At 48.4% G+C, this 20,847-nt stretch overlaps 6 protein-coding genes across 6 annotated transcripts; 3 read left to right on the forward strand and 3 right to left on the reverse strand.

Moving 5' to 3' along the window:
- Nucleotides 1-2,384: 2,384 nt before the first annotated feature.
- On the forward strand, nt 2,385-4,125 carry BKA55DRAFT_632262 (amino acid permease/ SLC12A domain-containing protein; the record flags this gene model as incomplete). Its single annotated transcript, XM_046196961.1, has 2 exons — nt 2,385-2,890; nt 2,943-4,125. The coding sequence occupies 2 exons, from the start codon at nt 2,385-2,387 to the stop codon at nt 4,123-4,125; spliced, it is 1,689 nt and encodes a 562-aa protein (XP_046057364.1).
- A 101-nt stretch (nt 4,126-4,226) lies between these two features.
- On the reverse strand, nt 4,227-5,736 carry BKA55DRAFT_497060 (ZPR1 zinc-finger domain-containing protein; the record flags this gene model as incomplete). The annotated part of the gene is made up of 2 exons (XM_046186429.1): nt 4,227-5,513; nt 5,572-5,736. The coding sequence occupies 2 exons, from the start codon at nt 5,734-5,736 to the stop codon at nt 4,227-4,229; spliced, it is 1,452 nt and encodes a 483-aa protein (XP_046057365.1).
- A 273-nt stretch (nt 5,737-6,009) lies between these two features.
- Nucleotides 6,010-6,663, reverse strand: BKA55DRAFT_533190 (uncharacterized protein; the record flags this gene model as incomplete). The annotated part of the gene is made up of 1 exon (XM_046189433.1): nt 6,010-6,663. One exon carries the CDS (start codon nt 6,661-6,663, stop codon nt 6,010-6,012), a length of 654 nt encoding a protein of 217 aa, XP_046057366.1.
- Nucleotides 6,664-6,770: 107 nt separating this feature from the next.
- On the reverse strand, nt 6,771-7,774 carry BKA55DRAFT_552207 (uncharacterized protein). Its single transcript, XM_046191414.1, has 5 exons — nt 7,607-7,774; nt 7,422-7,536; nt 7,307-7,372; nt 7,134-7,256; nt 6,771-7,086 (listed from the first exon to the last, which is right to left on the reverse strand). The coding sequence occupies exons 1-5, from the start codon at nt 7,639-7,641 to the stop codon at nt 6,943-6,945; spliced, it is 483 nt and encodes a 160-aa protein (XP_046057367.1). The 5' UTR covers nt 7,642-7,774; the 3' UTR covers nt 6,771-6,942.
- A 121-nt stretch (nt 7,775-7,895) lies between these two features.
- Nucleotides 7,896-10,406, forward strand: BKA55DRAFT_552208 (uncharacterized protein). Its single transcript, XM_046191415.1, has one exon. The coding sequence runs from the start codon at nt 7,982-7,984 to the stop codon at nt 10,172-10,174; it is 2,193 nt and encodes a 730-aa protein (XP_046057368.1). The 5' UTR covers nt 7,896-7,981; the 3' UTR covers nt 10,175-10,406.
- Nucleotides 10,407-11,692: 1,286 nt separating this feature from the next.
- BKA55DRAFT_589003 (Glycerophosphoryl diester phosphodiesterase family-domain-containing protein) lies at nt 11,693-15,393 on the forward strand (the record flags this gene model as incomplete). Its single annotated transcript, XM_046194866.1, has 4 exons — nt 11,693-11,709; nt 11,765-11,883; nt 11,946-15,148; nt 15,205-15,393. 4 exons carry the CDS (start codon nt 11,693-11,695, stop codon nt 15,391-15,393), a joined length of 3,528 nt encoding a protein of 1,175 aa, XP_046057369.1.
- Nucleotides 15,394-20,847: the final 5,454 nt, after the last annotated feature.

A 20,847-nucleotide genomic window follows, 5' to 3' on the forward strand; every position in this document is an offset into this window, starting at 1 on the left:
AAGGGAACCTGGTCTCCGTTTGAAGCTAGATAAAGATACAAGTTATATGTAACATGAATTTAAGAGGTACAAGACGTGGATTTGATACACACTACATGCAAAAACCGAAGAGGTGCTATTTACCATACTATCTACCAAGTATCGAAGGAAACAGCACTGAAAGAGAAGGTGACGACCACAATATAAGAAGCAAAAACATCGACAACGTATGGATTTTCCTCAAGAATAGACTCTGTAGCTATTGTCCAGATGATCGCTTCCAGGTCATGCACACACCATTCATAAACACTCGGTCACTATTGTGCAGTTACAACAACAGCCTGGTCTAATCTTGGGAAACTAGATGAAACCCAAAATGACAAGGGGTAGTAGCTCAGTTTTTGCATACCAGACGTTGATACCACACCCCCCGAGCATTATCAGTATGAGATTCATGCTAAAATTCTGTACTCTCGTGTTTCTTGACAACACTCAACTGCATACACTTACAGAATGGGGATTATATATCTATATAGCTCTTAAGTCATGTAACTTCCTCATCATGTCTCTTGACTTGTATGAGAAGTGTCTAGGAGGGTTGGAAGTGTAGATGATATGAATTCTGGTATCTATGCCCATTTCCTGTCTTATCATGATCGTGTGACACTCTATCTCGGTAGTAGTGTTCCATAGCCACGACTAGTTTCATTCTGTTCATCATTGCAAGTGTTCTTGTTCAAGCTGAGAGGTCTGCCCTCCATGACAAGGAAGCAAGCATCAATATACTTTCTGCAAACATCCGCACCCTGTACACGGTCTGTTCATAGAGAAAAACATGTCATGTAAGTCTTATAGAGACATAATCGATTATCCTAGAGTCTTTTAGCTGGTAACCATCTTCCCTGATCATCTGATACCGGGCAAGTTTATTATCCCCAAGCACCCTCATGATGCTTCCACTTGTGCGTATCATGTCGATAGCTTCACATCCCGCTCTCCTTCACCTTGACTCTCATGCAAGACTTGCAAAGAGGTTTCCTTGGGAGGAATGGCGCACGGCTGAGGTAGCAACTCGATAGTCGAACCCGAGCTCTCTAGCCATCAGACGGCACTCAATGTGTCTAGGCTCGGCTTCTACCCCGATCGGCTCTGAACCCCGAAATGCTATCGTGGGCGCGACTTATACAAAGCCGAATTCCAGTCTTGGGGTAGAGAGGGGAAACAATGTTGGGGTTCTTCTCCAACATAACCTATCTCGGATGCTGTTCCCGACGACATGATAAGTTGACTCAGGGGGTTCAGAACGGCCATCAAGTACAAAAATACTATAATTGGAGAAACGCCTCTTTCCAACGGCATGTTTGTTTGCCACTTCTTCGTTAACATGATGAAGAGGTCGTCAAACCAAACGAAACCTAGTGGAATACTGGGTCTGGCATTGAATATGGTAAAAGATGGCAAGTATGGTTATACCGAGTATCTCTCAATGAAATATAAATGTCGCCCTTGAGGTGATGAGATTGTAGTGACCATGTTATCTATCAGGGACTCCCATTCCCCTTACTTGTCAATAATGGTATTCTTTCCAAGAATGATTTAAATGATAATGCACAATGTTGGGATCGTCTCCTTCTTGTTCCCTTTACAGAGCGAGTTCCCGCCCCTGGACAGTACTCGGCCAGGAACCCGACAACTGCGGTATATAATCAAAATCTGGAAGCTGCCATGCTAATCACCGGGTAGTTTGGCTTCTTTGAGACTAGTTATACTGTCATAATCTTGTAGTGATAGAGTGTCTTGAGTATAGTGATTGTTGCTGCCACTATGGAGTTGAGGAGGAGGCACGGAAAAGATAACTCAACAACGAGGAAACACTTGGTATCATAGACCTTCAATGAGAATACTCATCTAAGATCTCAATATCATTTATTTCAAAGATACTTTCCATGCTCAGTATAGAGTAAACTCCACTACATAAACACTGGAAAACAAGTTGTCAACCTCAACTTCCGTGGCACTATACTTATCCCGATACTTTAGTCTGGGGTAAATGTGGAGGATGCGGGGAGACTAAGTTTACCTGCATGGTCCTAATCATCTGTATGGTCATTGTAGATTGAAGTGTATTGCAAATTACCATCTTGGGACAGGTCAGGATGGAAAGATGGTCAGGACACCAAGACAACTTGGCGGCTACGCTAACCACGAATATGTGTTGCACTTCTAGAGACAAGAGATACTGATGGACTTATAAGTCTTCATATATCCAGAGTCAATGTCGAGTTTCAAGCTGGGTTTCTTATCACTCCTTCTTAATCTAACACTCTTCTCCTATTCTAATCTCTTTCATCTCACCTATTTTTCTTCTGCGAATATTCCCCTCGGAAGCAGGCTCCTTACTTACCATGGCTTCCCACGACGAAAAACAACATATAGAAACACCAAGTACCCAAGACCACAAGCTCAAACAAGCGCCCTCCAACGGCAGCATCATCCAAGGCACAATAACTCACACCTCCCAACTCCACCGCAAGCTAGGTAACCGTCAAATCCAGCTTATCGCCATAGGTGGCTCAATCGGAACAGCGGTCTTCGTCTCCATCGGCACTGGCCTCGCCCATGGTGGCCCAGGAAGTCTTTTCCTCGCCTACACATTATACGCTGTCATGGTAGGCCTTGTGAATAACTGCATGGCTGAGATGGCGGTGCAGCATCCGGTGTCTGGTGCTTTCATTAGAATGGCGGGACACTGGGTTGATGAAGCCTTTGGGTTTATGGTTGGGTGGAATTTCTTCTTGTATGAGGCTCTTTTAGTGCCGTTTGAGATATCGGCTCTAAATGTTGTGCTTAAGTTTTGGAGGGATGATATACCTGTCGCAGCTGTTGTTGCGGCTTGTATTGTGCTTTATGGGTGAGTTCGAACCTCATACTCCGTTCAATTCCTATTAACATGCATATCCTAGTGTCATCAACGTGGGTGCTGTGAAATGGTTTGGCGAAGCTGAATTCTGGCTCTCAATCGGAAAAGTCATCCTCTTCTTCATCGTCTTCTTCTTCACCTTCATCACGATGGTCGGCGGTAATCCTCAACACGATGCATACGGCTTCCGCTACTGGAGCAATCCAGGCTCTTTCGCAGAGTATTTAACAAACGGCGATCTTGGAAGATTTCAGGGGTTTCTCGGCTCCCTTTGGATCGCCGCTTTCACCTGTGTTGGCCCTGAGTATGTCTCTATGATCGCTGGAGAAGCCAAGTTACCGCGCGTTTATCTCAAGAATGCCTTCAAAACCACATACATCCGGTTCGGTATCTTCTTCATCTTGTCATCTCTCTGCGTGGGCATAATTCTTCCTTATAATGATCCTACCCTTGTTGGTGTCGTTAGCGGGGGTGACGGTGCTGGAACAGGAGCTGCTTCTCCATACGTTATCGCCATGGGGAATCTTGGAATACGAGTTCTTCCTCATGTCGTGAATGGGCTTCTCGTCTCAAGTATCTTCTCGGCTGGCAACGCCCTGACATACTACGGCACCCGGTCTCTTTACGGTCTGGCTCTTGAGGGACAAGCCCCAAAATTCCTACTCAAATGCACATCCTTCGGTCTCCCCGTTTACTGTCTAGGAATCGTCATGCTGTTCCCGTTTCTAGCTTTTTTGGCCGTCTCAAACGACTCCGTTGTTGTCCTCACCTGGCTCACCAACATCATCACCGCCGCTCAGATCATCGACCATATCGTGATCTCAATTACGTACATTTACTTCTACCGAGCTTGTAAAACACAGGGTATCGACCGAAAGACACTCCCTTACTGTGGCTGGTTCCAGCCCTACAGCGCTTATATCTCAGCCGCGTTCCTCACATGTGTTGTCTGCTGCTATGGATACAGCGTATTCCTGCCTGGCAGCTTCACCATTAGTGGCTTCTTCACTTATTACACAATGGTTCTTGTTGCGCCCATCACCTTTTTCGGTTGGAAGTTTGCCAAGAAAACAAAATTCATCAAGGCATCCGAGGCTGATCTTGTCTGGGAGAGACCCTTGATCGATGCGTATGAAGCGACCTTTGAGGAGGTGCCTGTGGGCTTCTGGACGGAAATCATCCAGATGTTTGGCCTTAAGAGGAACAAGCAGAGTGGCACAGCATGAACGGACATATGGAATCACATTGAATCATAACTTTGTAATCATTGCTTCATCTATAGGCTGAACTTTTAAAAGAAAACAGGAAAGGAGAACTACATCAAGTGCTACCTCTCAGCGGCAGTCTCAGTCTCCTTTCCCTCGCCCCCCTTCTTATCCTCCTCCTGCTCTCCGTAGTTCTCCAACTTCATGTCCTTGAGACCAAGCTCCTCCTCTTCCTCATCTGTGCGGGTATAGTTCTCACGGTGAATCTTAGGGTCAGGAGCAGGGGGGTCTACGAGAGGCTGAACGTAACTGCTCGCGAAGGGGTCGGTAAGAATAATTGTGAAGGGCTTCTCGCCTCGGATGCCGGCATCAAGGCCATCAAAGAAGGCGGTCCACTGAGACTTCTCCTCACTGGCAAGGGAGTCACCACCCTGGCCCGAACCATCGGCCTCGAAGATCTGAGAGTGAAGGTCACCACGGACCTGGGTCAGGAGACCTTCAACAGTAGTGAAGCGACCACCCAGGGTACCGGGGTTGACCTGGAGCTTAAGTTCGGGGCACTCAAGACTACAAGTCTCACTCTTGAGAATATCGCGTGCCAGGTCGGCGCTGTCATTGACTTCGAGGGTGATCTTCTCGCCCTTCTCAGGAATCTCACCACCAGTCTTGACATCGTTGGAGCGGTAGCCGCAGTCGTCACACACAGTGGACATGAGAACAACTTGCTTGAAGTGTGGAATGTCGACCATCTTCATATGTGTGGTGCAAGGGTGCATGCAGCCAGGGCATGTTGCGGGAAAGCTGTAAACCTCGTTGGGGATGATTTCGCCATCAGCAGTCAAGCCAGGGTTTTGTGCTTGCTCAGCGTTGGCGTCGGAGTCGGAGAGACCAAGGGCGGCATTCTGTTCAGCAGTTCGGGCATACTCATGCTTCTCCCACTTTCCAACACCATCCTTGAGATCAGGGGCAATGAAGGAGTTTCCGGCAGGGTCATCGACCCAGACACGGAAGGGAAAGGCATCGCCCATCAACATGGCGCGACCCTTGGCGATAATCTCAGCAACCTTAACATACACCTCAGGAGCCTGCTCCTTTCGCGCCTCTTGTCCCATCTCAAGATCCTCAATGACAGTGGTCAGGAGACCCTCGACATTTGTAAGCTGGCCGCGGCCAGCAGGAATCTCGAGATCCAGCTCGATGAACTTGACGGTGGCGGTATCTGACTTGACGACCTGTCGCGAAAAGTCGGCGAGGTTTGTCAAGCGCAGCTCGTAGTGTGTTCCCTTGGGCTGGACGGTTCCGGCAGCCTGGATCTCGTTGTTCTGGGTGTGGCAGTGCTCGCAGGAGAAGGACATGATAACGACTTCGCGGAAGTAGGGGATCGCGGTGAGAAGAAGTCTGGTGACGCCCTATACATTTTTGTTAGCTGTTTCTCTATGCGACTTGCTCTAAGATGATTTGACTCACATTCTTGCCGCAGTTCATGCACAGAGACTCAATCTCTTCGACAGCGCGCTCGTCGTCGTCGGCATTTTGGGCATCAACAGCAGCAGGCGCAAGTTTGTTAACCTTGTCACCGATGCTCTGGAAGAACTCCTCGGGAGTTTGCTTGGTTGTATCTTCGGCAGCCATTTTTATTTTTTTGTCTGCTGGGATCGAATCTTGAAAATCCAATCGTCTTTTGGTGGTTGAATCCATGGAGGGGTCATGAAATTTTTGGAGGGGCAAGCCCAGTTATGTCATGGGGTCCAGGGTGCAGACTTTGGAGGCAGACGCTAGAACGTTCGGGACGCACCTGCGGCAATGACTCAGGATGGCGGGCCTAGATTCATCCGATTGACCTGTACTGTAGGTACTCTATCCATGGGATAGAAGTCATGATAGCAAGGCATACACTGGTATTTCTCATTTCATAAAGCGAGAAAGACTGAGTGGATTCGTCGTTTGCTGCTTTTGTCCTGAAAGCAAGGCTTGTAAACCAGCCTTTCGATTTTTGGCTCTTTTCTTGCTGCTGGCATTCGAAGTTTGCTTGGGCTGCTCGACAGGTGCAGAAACTTTCTTGACTTTCGACTGTGCTGTCTTTCGCCTCACAACTGGCCCTGGAGGGGGCATAACAATTTTGGCATCTCGTTGGCAGTTGTCGCAGTGCAAAATCTTGCAGGGTCCCTGAGGATCTTGTGTTGGTTTAGGGGTCGAGTTGCCGCTTGACCTTTTGCTCTTGGTCTTCTTTTGAAGACTTTTTCGAGCGTCTAACTTCAATGTCGCTTCTTGACCTAGTATCATGATAATTCCACAGCCTCCACATACGTGTTGCCGCTGAACGTCTGAAAGTATTACGCCATATTGCTGAAGAAGATGGCCGCGTTGGCTCATCAGATGAGCAGAAGTCTCTGGGGCCGTGGCCCGCAGGAGATGTGCTGCATCCGTGAGGAAATCGATAGTTCCTGGAAGTTCTGAGACCGCCATTTTGAAAAGCCGGTGCTTAAAATCTTTTGATTTGTTGAAGTTGATTTGAGATCGAAGCTCGAGTTGCTTGAAGGAACCTTTGCGGACAGACATGGTGAAAAGCGGGTCTGATAAGATACATTTTGATGATATGATTGGCCAATTCGTTGCCCATCAGGCAAGGGATAGGTAAACAGTAACTTATATCTTTCACATTCAGAACTGACGTATAGTTATGACTATATTGTAGGGGAAATTTCATTCCTCAAACTTACTCGAGTTCATCTCATTTATATGGCTTTTCTATCCTGTTCAAATAATACAACCTCTCTGCCCGCACGCTCCAAAACACCAGACAGCTCAACCCAACGTCAACACGAACTCCAAGTCACCTCAAGAGCGGCGAATTTCCCACTTGACTTCATTGATGCTGACTTCCTCGTTGGACTTCTCGTCATATTCGAACCACTCGCCCTCCTCCAAGTCAATACCAGTAAACTTGGTACCTGTCTCAGCGCCCTCGGCCAGCCATTCACCCTGACAGTTTGTTAATTTTCTCTCCATCCAATGACTTATTCACATACCTCAGCCTTGAATTCGGTGAACTCCAGACCTCTGCAGTCAAACTCGAGGATCTTTTGAGGCTTGGCTGGCTCAGTTTGTTCATAAGGGAACGGTCCAGCCTTGACAGAGGCTGATGACTCTCGCTTTACACAATATTAGTAGGATGAAAACAACTTGGTATTAAATAAGTCACCTTGCAGTTCTTGCACTTCCATACAAAGTTGGCCTCTCCTCGACTTCCACTCATCTCATTGGTCTCCTTCATAAGGTATCAGTATATCTTTTCAATCTGGCGAACCAGTACGTACAAATCGGTTGACTCCAACATGGTTGGCATGAGTCTCTCGACAAGAAGTACACTGAACCTTGAACATGTACCAAAAAGGGTTGTCTTGAGTATCGTCAGGGCGCAAGTTTGTGACCCTGTCATATTGAGATTGCCCCTCACGTCAGTGAAGCTCACTTGAGTTGGTGAAAACTTGTTAGTACATACCCTTGCAAGTCAGCTGTTAGGTACAGAGCAAACATATTGTAATGTGTGAAAAGCAATCGAGATGGCAAGTCTCGGAGTTGGGCTATAGTATTCTTAGACGTTGTAAGCTTTAGAAGCAAAATACAGTCGTTTCAAGAGCTCCAGTATCGATGAGCTTCTAGTGGGATGTGGTGGGGTGTGACGATAGCGCATTCCAGCTGCACCCGCGGTCAACTGGGCATAAGCCCCACGTGACTTCAATAATCGAATGATCTGTGACTGGCCAATTTCTTGATTGATGATGGCTCCATGAAACACCTCAATTGAACGATTGCCGACAGCAACGACCCTCAATCGCTCCAGAGCGATGTCCTGATCTTCAGACCGCCACTTAAAATGCAGGCTTTGTGGTCGAGGGCCGGCCAGGTCCATCGCTGCGGATGTCGCGCCTGCGAATCCGTCGTGAGCTCTCTCGGCCGGCGAGTGACAACCACGGCTCGACCACGAAAAGTCACCTTTGCCGACATCTTCACAGCATGCTACAGCTCCATGTTTGCGACTGCCGCCATTGTCGATGCCGTACGAAAGGAGGACCGAAGGCAGGAATTGGACCGGCAATTGGAGGAGACGAGGCGTGAATTGGCACAGCTTCAACTCCGAAATCTCGAAGCCAGCCAGACGACGAATGGCATTGACTCCGCCCAGAATGAAGTGACACTACTCCAGATGGATCAATTATGGGGAGCCATCAAGAGTTTATACACAAACCGACCGTATATGAAGGAGATTTACAAACCTGCTACCATCCGAATCGACGAGTTCCTGAACCGAGTACATACCGAGGAATACGAGCGCCCCGACCAAGCTACGATGGATACTCTTAGACGTACGGACTACGATCACCTTGAACAAGTCATTATGCGCGAGGAAACAGATGTTAGCATCCGTCAAAGAACCCCGTTAAATACCAAACAGCTCCATAACGCCGGACGCACGCTCAGCCATCTCATTCAACAATTACTCAAACGGGCCAATGCCCATGACAAATCCAATTTGCCAAGCCCCAGCTTCGACGAGGCCATGCAACTCGCAAACGACAGAACTTCTTTCAGATATCTTGTGGAAAATGACCCTGAGAGGGTGATAAAGAACCGGATCGACTTGAACTCTGATCTTCGCAAAGTCGTGGGGTCAACACTGAGCCTCAAGGAAAAGGTGGGCAGAGTGTGTTATAATCTGCTTGTATCTGCATATCCGGCCGATATGCACACGTACAATACGTTGATCGTTGCTTTTGATAAGCACGGTTACAAGTACCTATCAGAGCCAGTGGTGAACTCTTTCTACTACTACCGCCGACTTAGACCAACTCCATCAACGTTTGTCGCCATCTTGAATCACTACAAAAATTCAGGCAACCATGGTCGCTTCTTGCGCAGTCTTGCAAGTCTCGCTGGTCTCGATGGTGAGACAGGTGCCAAACTGAGACGAAGACTGGCGGATGAAACATCTGATGGAGCAGTTGACGAAAGGCGCAAGAGCTACAAGGTTCAGACATGGACGCAGACGGGTGACTATTTCTGGGAGCATGCGCCACTGGACAAGCCTCTCATTGAGGCTGCTATCCAAGGTCTTTTACACATGAAGCTGTTTGATCAGGCTGCTGAGTTTTTCGTGTCGTGCATGAAGACCAAGGTTGTGCTCAGCACGCATGTGATCAGGCAGTTGTTTGATGAGTGTATTTTGGCTCTTGACTGGAGATCTGCTGTGCGCCTCATCCAAGGATTCACTGACTGTTCAATTACATGGCCTTCAATGCTACTTGGGAGGGATCAAGACACATGTTACCTCATCGGTCGGGTGCGTGTTCTTCTCGACCTCGCTGGTCTTGGAGATGCAAGCGGTGAAGTGCCCACATCGACTCTCGACAATTTGTCTATATCACGTTACGATTTCTACAAGTTCCTGAGCGATCTGGCAAGCGCAGACTCGACATCTCAAATCGATATGCAAGAGTCAGGTGTACAGACTCGGAATTCGGCTTTAGACCCTGTCAGCGCTTCAAAAAGAAGACTACTCCAGATCGAAGCGCTTTGGAAGGAACAAGACTTGGTTGGAAAGACGGCACGCTCCATCGAGAGCAAACTACTCTATCCCGAATTTTCACCTGAGTTCCGTATGTCAATGGCCTTCCACATTGGAAACGCCGCGGCGGATCAAACAGTGGAGTTGAACAGGGAGATTATGGACGTTATGTCACAGCTTCCTCTTTCAGAACGAGTGGAGAGAGGTATTACGGAATGCAAGTCCTTTCAACATTCGAATAATAGCCGCGCTGAGAGCGGTAATGTCGTTGAGGAGGTGCGAGAATTAAGGCGAGATACATCAGAGGAGCAAGGTAAGGAAGAAGTCGGGACTCTTTTACGAGATGAGGAGCTGGATATAATCTCGGCTCAAAAGGCGATAACGGTTAAGCGGATGAATGCAAATGCAGCAGAGCTTACATTGAGAGCGAGGCCAATGCGGCTAACGGCATGGCCTGTGACAGACCAGCAAGTGGGATATTTGCAGAGGGCGAGTTTTGGTTAGGAATTGGAAAGCGATGAGCCGCATGTAACATACTTTTGATTATCTCACTGACATGCATTCCTTTTGTGTATTGTATATGGCACTTACATATTAGAACCTGCATCAGCATAGAACATGAATTATAAACGTACCATGACTTTATCAGCATGACATACTCTTAGGTAGAGAAGCTTATCATTTCCAGTGGTTAAGCATCTTGTCGCCTTATCTTAAGCTTGCCTCAGGGAGCAAGAAAACTTCTGACCTTGACCTAGGGTACTAAAATTAACTGATCTAAAACCCTACAAAGTCTATACTAAATTTACCTAAATGCTTTATCACTTAGAACAGAGATCCCAAGTTTTCTTGTCTCCCTTGACTTGGTATTGTAACTGTGACCTCGGCCGCGCCCGAGTTGACAATGCGCGAGGATGCAGCCAAAAGCGCCGCCACTAAGCGTTTCCGTTCGTCATCTTGGGTTAACCCCTGGTCATGAGTTGACAATTGGTGTTTGTAGCACAGTATCTAACACTCATTGAGAAAAGAGCCCAGCCATGAATGGCGGTCTGCAACCTTAACTGCAATCTATAGTAAGTTTCGTCGTCAGCTGACACTGTACTCATCAAAACTCCAGCCGCATTGTCCGTCCCTGGAACTTGACAGGTTCCAAGGGGTCACGATGCGACCTCTTCAGTGGGTGCGCACTGAATCGTGCCGTCCAGTCACGAGGCCGTAGGGGGTCCACGGGGCCAATTGGATTGGCAGGCTCGACTCCATTTTCTTAGGGGTCCTTGTGCAGCCTGGTACAGCCCAGGTACAGCACCTCAAGTACGAGGCGGTACTTTGAGCTACCCCAATATGTCAGTGCGACAAACAGGTACCTTCTCCCCCACATTGGATGGATCACATCAAATCCATGGATCCATCATCTATCGGATCGACGAATGTTGTTTCAAGAATCAGTTTGGCCTTGTTCTTTTTTTCTTGTTTCTAGGCTTTTGTTCTTAAGATTCTGTTTGTGTGAGCGAGCGAGCGAACGAGCGAGTGAGAACTGGATCCAGTCAGTTCCAGTCAGTCTCCATTACATATCTCCAGTAGCTTCGTCATTCCCTCCTTTTTCTCTCTTTCTCTCTTTCTCTTCTACATCTTTGTCATACCCTCTTGGTGACTGGTGAGAAGTTCCCATGAGTTATACGTCACCTGCTCTGTCACCTCTTGGTCAATTCACTGGTTACTCTTGATTGTGCACCTCGCGCAACTTGCTTTGACGTCACTGGCCTGCGAGGATAAGCATTTGTGTTGCATTTGACCAGGAAAGAGAGAGAAAAACGTTTGTCAATTTGGTTGTTGACACGGTTTTCTGTGATTGCGCCCTGCGACCAGAAGCTTCCTGTGTTGGACAACTATAAATTGTCGAAACGCGGTGTGCTGTGAAGCAAGCTCTTCTACGCCAACACAACCTTTCTGCGCTACGGCCGCGTTACCTCCCGATCGATCTTTCTTATCTTCTTTGTTACTCCGATTAGAGATTTACACAGCATGAAATTCGGAAGGAAGTGAGTACTCATACAATATGTGCTTTCAACACAACCGACTCACTGCTCTCTTTAGCCTACCGCGCAACCAGGTCCCCGAGTGGGCGGGCTCGTATATCAACTACAAGGGTCTTAAGAAGCTTGTAAAAGCAGCAGCAGAGAAAGCAAGGAATGGAGAAAAGGTGGATCCTGCAGGTGGGCGGCTTTGACGACTCTTGGTGTCGCACACTGAGCCTCTCCCCTAACCCTCGATGCAGAATTCTTTTTCGCTCTTGATCGAAACCTCGAAGATGTCGACTTTTTCTACAACAAGAAATACGCAGAGTTTTGTCGCCGTCTGAACCTCCTCCAGAACCGATATGGACGAACCGCCGATGTAGTCGCTACCCTGGATCAGGATGAAGTGGAGGAAGTTATGGGAGCTCTGCTTGAGCTGAGAAGTCAGTTCCGAAATTTGCAATGGTTTGGTGAGATTAACCACAAGGGCTTCGTCAAGATCACAAAGAAGCTTGACAAGAAGGTTCCGGATCTTGTCACACAGGGTCCCTACATTGATACAAAGGTCAAAGTCAAGCCTTTCGCCAAACAAGCAAACACAACAAGACTTCTCGATGAGATTAACAAGTGGATGTCTGTGCTCTCTGAAGCCCAGACTTTCGATGACACAATGTCTGAGCATTCGACCCGTTCCCTGGGTCGTGCCTCAGCTAAGGGTATGCTGAGCCTGCCTCAAGCTCAGCTCGATGCCCTTGACCAGGCTGTACGCCACGACGATGTTCCTGCTCTCGAGGCTGGCCTCAAAACAAGCAATGTCATCGAAGAAGGCGCCCAGCCGCTTATGCTTGGTCTCTTGCAGCGATCTATTTCCTCGCGTTCGAAAACATGCCTCGCTTTTCTTCTAAGCAACCTCAAAAGTCTGGACGAACCAGATGATATCAACGCTCGTAACTGTATACATCGTCTGGTAATTCACATTGGCCGGACAAAATCGGTTCCCGAAGGAGAGCAGGACTCAAAATCTCGGCCCGTCCCTGCAGGCTCGCAATTCAGTAACAAGCACCTTGAACCTGGTCTGGCAACATCTAAGGCGCCCCAGTCACTGAACCAGAAGGAGTCTCTGCTTTTGACCAAAGACGATGAGGCTGTCCAACTTTTTATCTTTTTGCTTGAGCAATTGCGCCCAGAGCAGAGGGTTGCGCTCAAGAGCCGTGACTCGTTCGGACGCATGCCGCTCCATTACGCAGCTCAGTTCGGCATTGTGGTCGTGTGTCAAATCATTATGTCCAAGATGCAGCAATGGGACCAATTCCATGTCAAGGATGGAATTGATACACCTGAGTGGCAGGATAACGATGGCTATGCACCCCTCCATCTCAGCGTTGTTGGAGGCCATCCTTTAACCACTCAAGCTCTGCTCCAGGGCGAGAATTGGGAGGGAAGCAGCCCGTACAAGGCCGAAATTCGAAAGTCTATCTCCAAATCGGGTGCTGTGCTGGCCATTGCCACTAAGTCCAACTACAGTGGCATCGTACAGCTTCTTATTGAGGCTGGTGTTGATATTAACTGGAGGGACAAGACCGACGAGACTGCTCTTCATGTCGCAGCTAGATTCGGACACGAAGAGTGCGCTCGGATTATCCTGAAAGGAACCCCAGACCAGAAGGCGGATCTTGAAGCTACAGAGAGCACCTACTCGTGGACTCCTCTTCATGTTGCCGCTGTGGATGGCAAGTACAACGTTGTCGAACTTCTGGTAGAAGCTGGAGCAGACATCACCCGTCTTGATTCATCAGGCTGGACGGCGAGAGAGCATGCTGCGTTGAGAGGTCATATGGACATTGCGCGACTGCTCGAGACCAACAATGTTGAGGCCGAATCACCCCCAACTCGACCTGTCGACACATTGCAGCCAACTCCCTCGGACATGTCATCTATCGGCGAACGTCGCTCGAATGGTAACGGAATCAACAATGGCTCGCGTGCTCCTGATGCTGCTATCAAGAGCTTCGGTCATCGATATTTGACCAATGAGAGCCTTGTTCTTGTTAGTCTAGGATCGATGGACATGCGAAAGAATATTGAACCAGTCAGCTTGGATCGTGTTCCACTTACCGAAGCTCATAACACGCAACTTGACACCGCTCTATCGATTGTTGTGTCTGCTACTGGTGCCAGCGGTGAGCCCACCATTATCGATCTCCCAGTGCATGACAGCATCGCCACTGAGCCTGTTGTTTTCACGACAACAGATGCTGCTAAGGTGAAACTCCTTTTCGATATCGTCCCAACTTACTCGGGCAACGACAAGCACAAGGTTGGACGTGCTGTGGCGCTCTTGTCTTCTGTCAGGCAAACACTGGGATCTAGCCGCATGAATCTACAAGGAGACGTTTGCGTTCCCATCATGTCAAGCAGCTTCGATGTCATTGGAACCGTCAACTTCAACTTCTTGGTCATCACCCCTTTCCATCACCCCAATATGGAAATCACATCGAGACAGACGTACTGGAAGAAGCTGGAGTCAACCATGGTGATTGGTCACCGAGGACTCGGCAAGAACCTGACAAGTAACAGGTCTCTCCAGCTGGGAGAGAATACTCTGCCGTCTTTCATTGCTGCGGCTAATCTTGGAGCTCAATATGTCGAGTTTGATGTTCAACTGACCAAGGACCATGTTCCGGTTATCTATCATGACTTCCTCGTCAGTGAGACAGGTATTGATGCACCAGTCCATACCTTGACGCTGGAGCAATTCTTGCACATCAACCCCGACAAGAATCGAGATTCCAAGCAACAACCAAGAAAGAAGCCTGCACCCACAGGCGAACCGGGCGATTTCCGGGCCCGTAGCAACAGCCTAGCACCTAAACGCTCGCAATCTATGGGATTCGCTGGCAGTGGACCTGATGAGTTGGATGAACGCATGAAGCATACAAAGGACTTCAAGGATAAGGGCTTCAAGGGCAACACGAGAGGAAACTTTATTCAAGCTCCTTTCGCCACTCTTGAGGAGCTCTTCCGAGAACTTCCTCAAGAAACTGGCTTCAACATCGAGATGAAGTACCCCATGCTTCACGAGAGTGAAGAGCACGAGATGGACACGTATGCAGTAGAGCTCAACTCCTTCTGTGATACAGTACTCTCTAAGGTCTACGACCTTGCTGGAGAGCGCCACATCATCTTCAGCTCTTTCAACCCTGACATCTGCCTTTGTCTAAGCTATAAGCAGCCTTCTATCCCTATCCTCTTCTTGACAGACGCAGGCTGCTGTGAAGTCTGTGATATACGAGCATCATCCTTACAGGAAGCCATTCGATTCGCGAGACGCTGGAACCTGTTGGGTATTGTCGCTGCCGCAGAGCCTTTCGTCAACAGCCCTCGCCTGATCAAGATCGTCAAGGAGAACGGAATCGTATGCTTCAGCTATGGCACACTAAACAACGATCCTGAGATGGTTCGGGTAAGTTTAAGCATACACAGCAAGATGAATGTCGATTTTACTGACCATCCTTACAGCGTCAAGTCAAGCAAGGCATCGATGCAGTCATCGTCGACAGTGTCCTTGCCATTAGAAAGGGGCTGACGAGCGGGGAAACGTCTGCTGAGCCCGTCAATGGCGAGAATGGAACAAATGGTACCCTCAAGCCGAATCACGAGCTCAAGGAGAAGTTGGACGAGTTGACGATCAATGGTGGCGGCCCTTGAGGATAACAGAACCGAGAGTAAGCGCTGCTAGATAGATAGGTAGAGAGAAAGACGCGATATGAACACGGCCTTCAACACTTGGCTCCCACAGACAGACAGATAGATTCGCTCAACCCTTTTCGGGAGTGAGCCCGCAAATGGCATCTCTATGACACTATGAGCAATAGTATCCCTATCATGGTTTCGAGATGACATTTGATGCCTACCATTCGTCCATGAACAAGAGTCATGTTTTGGTTAACACGTATTGACCACGTCTTGACGTAGAGAGTAATCAATGTGTAACTACCGTGTATGCAGTGTGGGTGGTATTGTGATCACAGCGGCTCAAACACCCCCAGCCCATCACTTCGCTTCTCTTCAGATAAGAAGGATGGATTCGTGGGTCCAGTCAAACTGCAAGTCGTACGACTCTGTAGTCACTGGCATAAAGCCATGTCTCATAAGCCTGCCTATCGCTGCTATCACGTATCCCATCCTATCTCGCGCCGCGGAAACAAGATCTACAGCTACGCCGCATCGTTTGGAGAAGGTTACAGTGGCTAGGGTGTAAACTCTACATAGTTGCCGTGCTGATCTTCAAGGTTCCTCTACCAGGGCCCATGTTTTGTCCTCGGCAGTGAGAAGAACGAGGACGAAGACGAGGCGGAAATAATCAACCGTCTGTTCTGGGCCATTGTCTAGGTAGTCATTCACGCATGTTCCTGTTCGTGCTAGATTCTCATGCATGAGAGAGGAGATGGACTCGTGTGCAATATGTATGTAGTGCCCGGAGTGGGAAGCGGCATTCTCGCTGGGTATAGTTTTGTTTCATGCCCTTCCTCGAGCCCGTCACCGTTACGTGAACGGCAAACGTTGTCCAGTGAAGTACTGCTTCGGAGCCGGCGGGATTAGACACGCAGAAGACATGTCTCAGGATCTTCCTGATCCTGGCAGACTGTAGGGTTCGCTCTCATCCGAATAGCGTGTGATGGCTGATCATGGTGCATTGCAGAGCAGGGTGAGGGTGACAGAGGACAGGCATCTTGGGCTCACTTACTCAATCAGTAGTAGCCTGCTATTTCAACATGGACCAACTAAACGTCGAGATACGCCAAGGACTCTTCTGAGGTTCTGGGCCAGCAAGGGTAGTAAGGAAGGTGACTTGACGACTTACTCTACACTAGGATGTCTCAGTCTAGAGAGTTATCAAAAGTGCCAACCTATCTCACCGTTTCCAGAATTTATTACATCGAAATGTCGATAGATCGATGTCTTGAGCTGGAGGCTTTGGTCCGAATTAAGCAAACATGTTCGAACTGGATGTGCCGTTGATCTTCAAGCAGCCCGCTAGATTGGTTGCGTTTGCCTACTCAACTACCGATAGTTTCAAGGAAAAAGAAAACAGGGTTGACAGGAAACCGGGAAAGTTGCACGCTGTTGGTGACGAGTCAAGCTGTCAAACGGGGAGATGGCGGCATGATCACCCTTTAGTGGGTTTAGCTGGTCAATTGGCAGCTGAATATAGGAGCTAGAGAGCTCACCATGTGACCCAGAAGGATTCGTGGTGGAATATCATAATCGACAACTCATGCTTGATCCAGGTAACCACGCGGTCAGTTGAGAAGAACAAGTCCCTCACACCTGATTTACACCCTTGGAGAGCGCAAGAAGGAGAAGGGATCATGAGGAATCAAGGGAGAGCTCACCGGTTCCTTTCCATTTCCTAGTCAGGACGAAAGCAGCTCCAGTAATTTATCTTAGCGAATTTAATATTGCGGTTCCGCGTAGGAATCTAGGTATGAACCTATGAGACCTGATAGACAAGGAAATCCCTAGTTCGCAGAGGATAATATCACCGTCAATATAGTCAATATAGACGCAGGCAGGCACCAAGATGATTGACCATATACCGACTATTATTCAGGGCATGTGAAGATGGCGAGGCGAACGAGACGTCGTAGCAGATAGAACAGGGCATCATGGTAGGCACCGGTATAGTTACCATCGCAAAGGCTAACCCCGAGCCGCTTAGCCCCCCTACGATGTAACGCAGAGTATGAATTTCTCCAACTGAGAAGATCCGCGTCCAGGATTTTATGCACGTCGAGGGGATTGCTGCAACCTCGAGAGCATGGCGGGCGTGTGGTAAAGGGCGGGAAAAGGCGCCTAAACCCCCGATAAGAGTTAATCCATTGAACCAAAAAAGATACAGTACTGTAGACGTTGCCTTTCCCCCTGTTACTGTTGTTTCTCTTCGCGTACTGTACGCTCTGAAATTCTCGTATTAAGCTACCCATGTATGGGTGACGTTTTGTGATAAGCTGCTGAGATTCGGGGGCCCCTAGACAGCTAGCTTTCTGTCATATGTCACATTTCGGTAGGAACAAGGAGCGAGCCCGTCAGAATAACAATAATGGCCAGGAGGTGCAATTACTGTGGACTCGTAGAACGGCACGCAATTGTTTTATCGAGTCATGTCGGTGAGAGACTGTGAGCATACTTCGTTCTGCCAAGTTTGAAGCCCAATCAATTATCAAGAATAGACCAAGGTTGAGGTGAGCGAGGCTGGGTTTGGGGCTGCAAAACCGCAACCCTGCTTATATCAATATCGTGTGGGGATTCAAAATGACACTTGGTAACAATGCCTGTTCAGGCAACAATGTGCGGTGCAGGTCGAGCCCTGGCGCAAGATTCTCGATCAATTGATCATCGTGCAAATTAGTAGTTGAATGCCCCACTTCTGGTGAGAGTTGTGCCCCTCATCTTGATCTGCCTCACTGCAAGGGACTCCACGACTATGCCAAAGGAATATGTTGCAAACTTGCTTTTCCTTCTGCTCTTTCCACCAAAAATGCCTGTTTCTTTCCGTCGTGGGCCACGTCTGTGCTAACTCATCCGTGCCGGTTGGTCATGAAGCACCTGTGATATCAAATTGTTCTCTAGGGTAGTTTGACAAGGAATTTGATGACGTGACAGAATATTTCCTGGTACAGTACCCGTCAACGTGCCAGTAAAAAGACATCCTGAACCTGAATCATTCTCTGTATCTGTACATGTTTGAGTCCCCTGCAGGATGTCCGTCAGCCTTAAACCAACCACAGTAGCGAACGGCAGAAGCAGTCGTCAACTGAGTTTACCATTGACACTACTGTGATGCCGTTGGCAAACTCAATTGTTTCCGCTCGTCCTTGTTTCAAACATGTGGTTCTGAAGTCGAAGACCTCGAGTCACTTGGCAGATCGACAACGGAACACTGGACGTTCCGGTCTGAGGAGCTGCGAACCGCTGAAACCACCCTAGATCTCGAAGAAGTATACACATCGTCCAAGAAACGAAGCTTTAGTGGGGATATCAGCATTATGGACTCGAAGAAATGGTGTGAGTTCATGACTCGCTACACCTAGCACAAGTTTTGCTTGCAAGGGTAGAGGGCGTGAGCTCTACCTAGATGTTCTGCTCTGTTTGATGTTTTCCGCTCCCCACAAGTGTCAGGGGCAAATGTCTGTGAGCTCGACTCGGCCGATTGCTCATCTCATCGGAATCAAACGATCAGCAGCAACCCAGCTGCCATGTCACGCCAAAATAGAGATCCATTTAGGGTGACAGGGAACAGACAGTGCATTGCCGCGCTAAGAGCGAGGATACTCCAGATTGGAAATTTTCTGAGCCTTCACTCCTCTTCGTATTGTTTGGGGCATATGATGGATGTCAACGCAATCCCTGTTTCCTTTCCCCTTTGATATGATACCATTGCCATTGCAGGGTAAGTACTCCCCATTTGCAAGCATTATATGGATAGAGAGTTGATGCAATTATTGACAAGTACCTATTCTCTTGCTTGAAAGTTGATGAGCACCAGGGGTTAATGATTTACCGCCGTGGCCGCGGTGTTTGAACTGGTCCCACGTCCGCGCCATGCAGATGCCGGCGGCATCACATAGATTTCATCACAGGGTCTTGATGCATCCGTCAGTCCTCTTTTCTCATTGTGTTCTCATCAAGAGGGTCGCTCCATCGGCAGCGAGTCGGGTGGTGACAGTTTTGCTACGGTCCGCTCCGTGCCTCGGTTTGTTCCAGTGTCGAACACGCTGCAATCCTGGTCCCCTTCACCTTAGGGGACCATGTTCTTCCCTTATCCTAGGCCCAAAATGGTGTAAATATGCTCCAAAGGCCGCGGCTTAGTGTAATATCAAACGCTTGAATGACTCAGGCTGTCTGTTGAGATGGACCGGCGTACTGATAGATCCACGATAAGGTCAGTCCGGTCCTGCATGGAATGAAACGATATGGATACCGTGTCTTGATGTTGCCGATTGGACCCTTCTTTTCTCGGTCCTGAGAGCCACGTGTGATGTTTCAACGGTAGGGGTTAAAAGAAATCATCGTGTAATGCACTGCCGAGACTGGCTTTAGTACACTCACGTCAATCGTTGAACGGCAGTTGTTGCGTAGTATTTGTTCCGGTTACGCACGACCATCGCGCTACTGTCCTTCATCAATGATCAATACACATCTGACGAAAGTTGCTCCGTCATTTCGCACACATTATCCGAGGTTAGTGGAGCATGGTGGCAAAGATTTGCACATTAACAATAATCCGGGGTGCTTGTCGAACACTTTACGATTGATACGACCCTAATTCCTTGTTGTTACTCAGTCATGAGGCTGTAACGTCGCATAGTCACACAACAGTTACAAGCCGGTAGTCAAACATAAGATTTCCGACATGGTTGAGGTTGACACCCTTGTCCGTCTTCAGAGTTTTGTGCCCCTGGTGCAAAACCAGGTCCCAACCTTGTTGGGCAGCATCCAAAAAGGACCTAGTTTGCGAGCTGAAATCACACTCGTGACTTGATTCGAGTTGGGGATATGATCTTCAAGTTGGAGATCACCCGAACCAGGACCCTGTTCCAAGAGCCGAAACCCAGAGTAAGCCCCACCTGTCAGTTCGGCTGGGATCGCTAGTGGTTCAGCTGGATCCCTGCCATTGCACTCGACGACCCGCCAAGCTGGACACGATTCAGACATCAGATAAGCCTGTCCATTGCTGATATTCATGTTCTGCAATGCGACTCTATAAAATAGCCAGGATTGCTTCATCAGCCTGGCATGTTGGAAGTAAACAGCAGCGAGATTGCACTTCAGCGTGCAGCATCCGTGCATGTAATCTTTCGTGGGGCCTCCAGGCACAGGCCTGATTTAGTGGCTGGTTTTCAACTTTAAGAGAACCAAGAATGACTCCACGAGTCGTAAAAAGGCGCCAATCAAGGTGCAGTCTTGGAACTTGGGTTGAGAAATTTGAGTGCAGCAGAAGTTCCGTGTCTAAACCCGTTTCCAATATCCAAGACTCGTTTGAAGGTATTATCTAGTCACTATGCCCCTGGCCATGTTGATCAATCTGCTACAGCTCGTAAAGATGAATTAGTTGAGACCAGGCTAGCGAAGTGCTTTCTGTTTTGGTGAAGTGAAGAC

The sequence above is a fragment of the Fusarium redolens genome (assembly GCF_020744475.1).
Source record: "Fusarium redolens strain MPI-CAGE-AT-0023 chromosome Unknown BKA55scaffold_1, whole genome shotgun sequence".
In the NCBI taxonomy this organism is placed as follows: Eukaryota; Fungi; Ascomycota; class Sordariomycetes; order Hypocreales; family Nectriaceae; genus Fusarium; species Fusarium redolens.

What these genes read in the sequence shown, in the direction of transcription:
- BKA55DRAFT_552207 (XM_046191414.1), bottom strand. Translation starts at nt 7,641, where the DNA reads ATGTTTGCTCTGTACCTAACAGCTGACTTGCAAGG. An exon ending in CTAACAGCTGACTTGCAAGG is followed by an intron (nt 7,537 to 7,606) that starts GTATGTACTAAC and finishes TCAATATGACAG; the next exon opens with GGTCACAAACTTGCGCCCTG. An exon ending in GGAAGTGCAAGAACTGCAAG is followed by an intron (nt 7,257 to 7,306) that starts GTGACTTATTTA and finishes TATTGTGTAAAG; the next exon opens with CGAGAGTCATCAGCCTCTGT.
- BKA55DRAFT_552208 (XM_046191415.1), top strand. Translation starts at nt 7,982, where the DNA reads ATGCAGGCTTTGTGGTCGAGGGCCGGCCAGGTCCATCGCTGCGGATGT.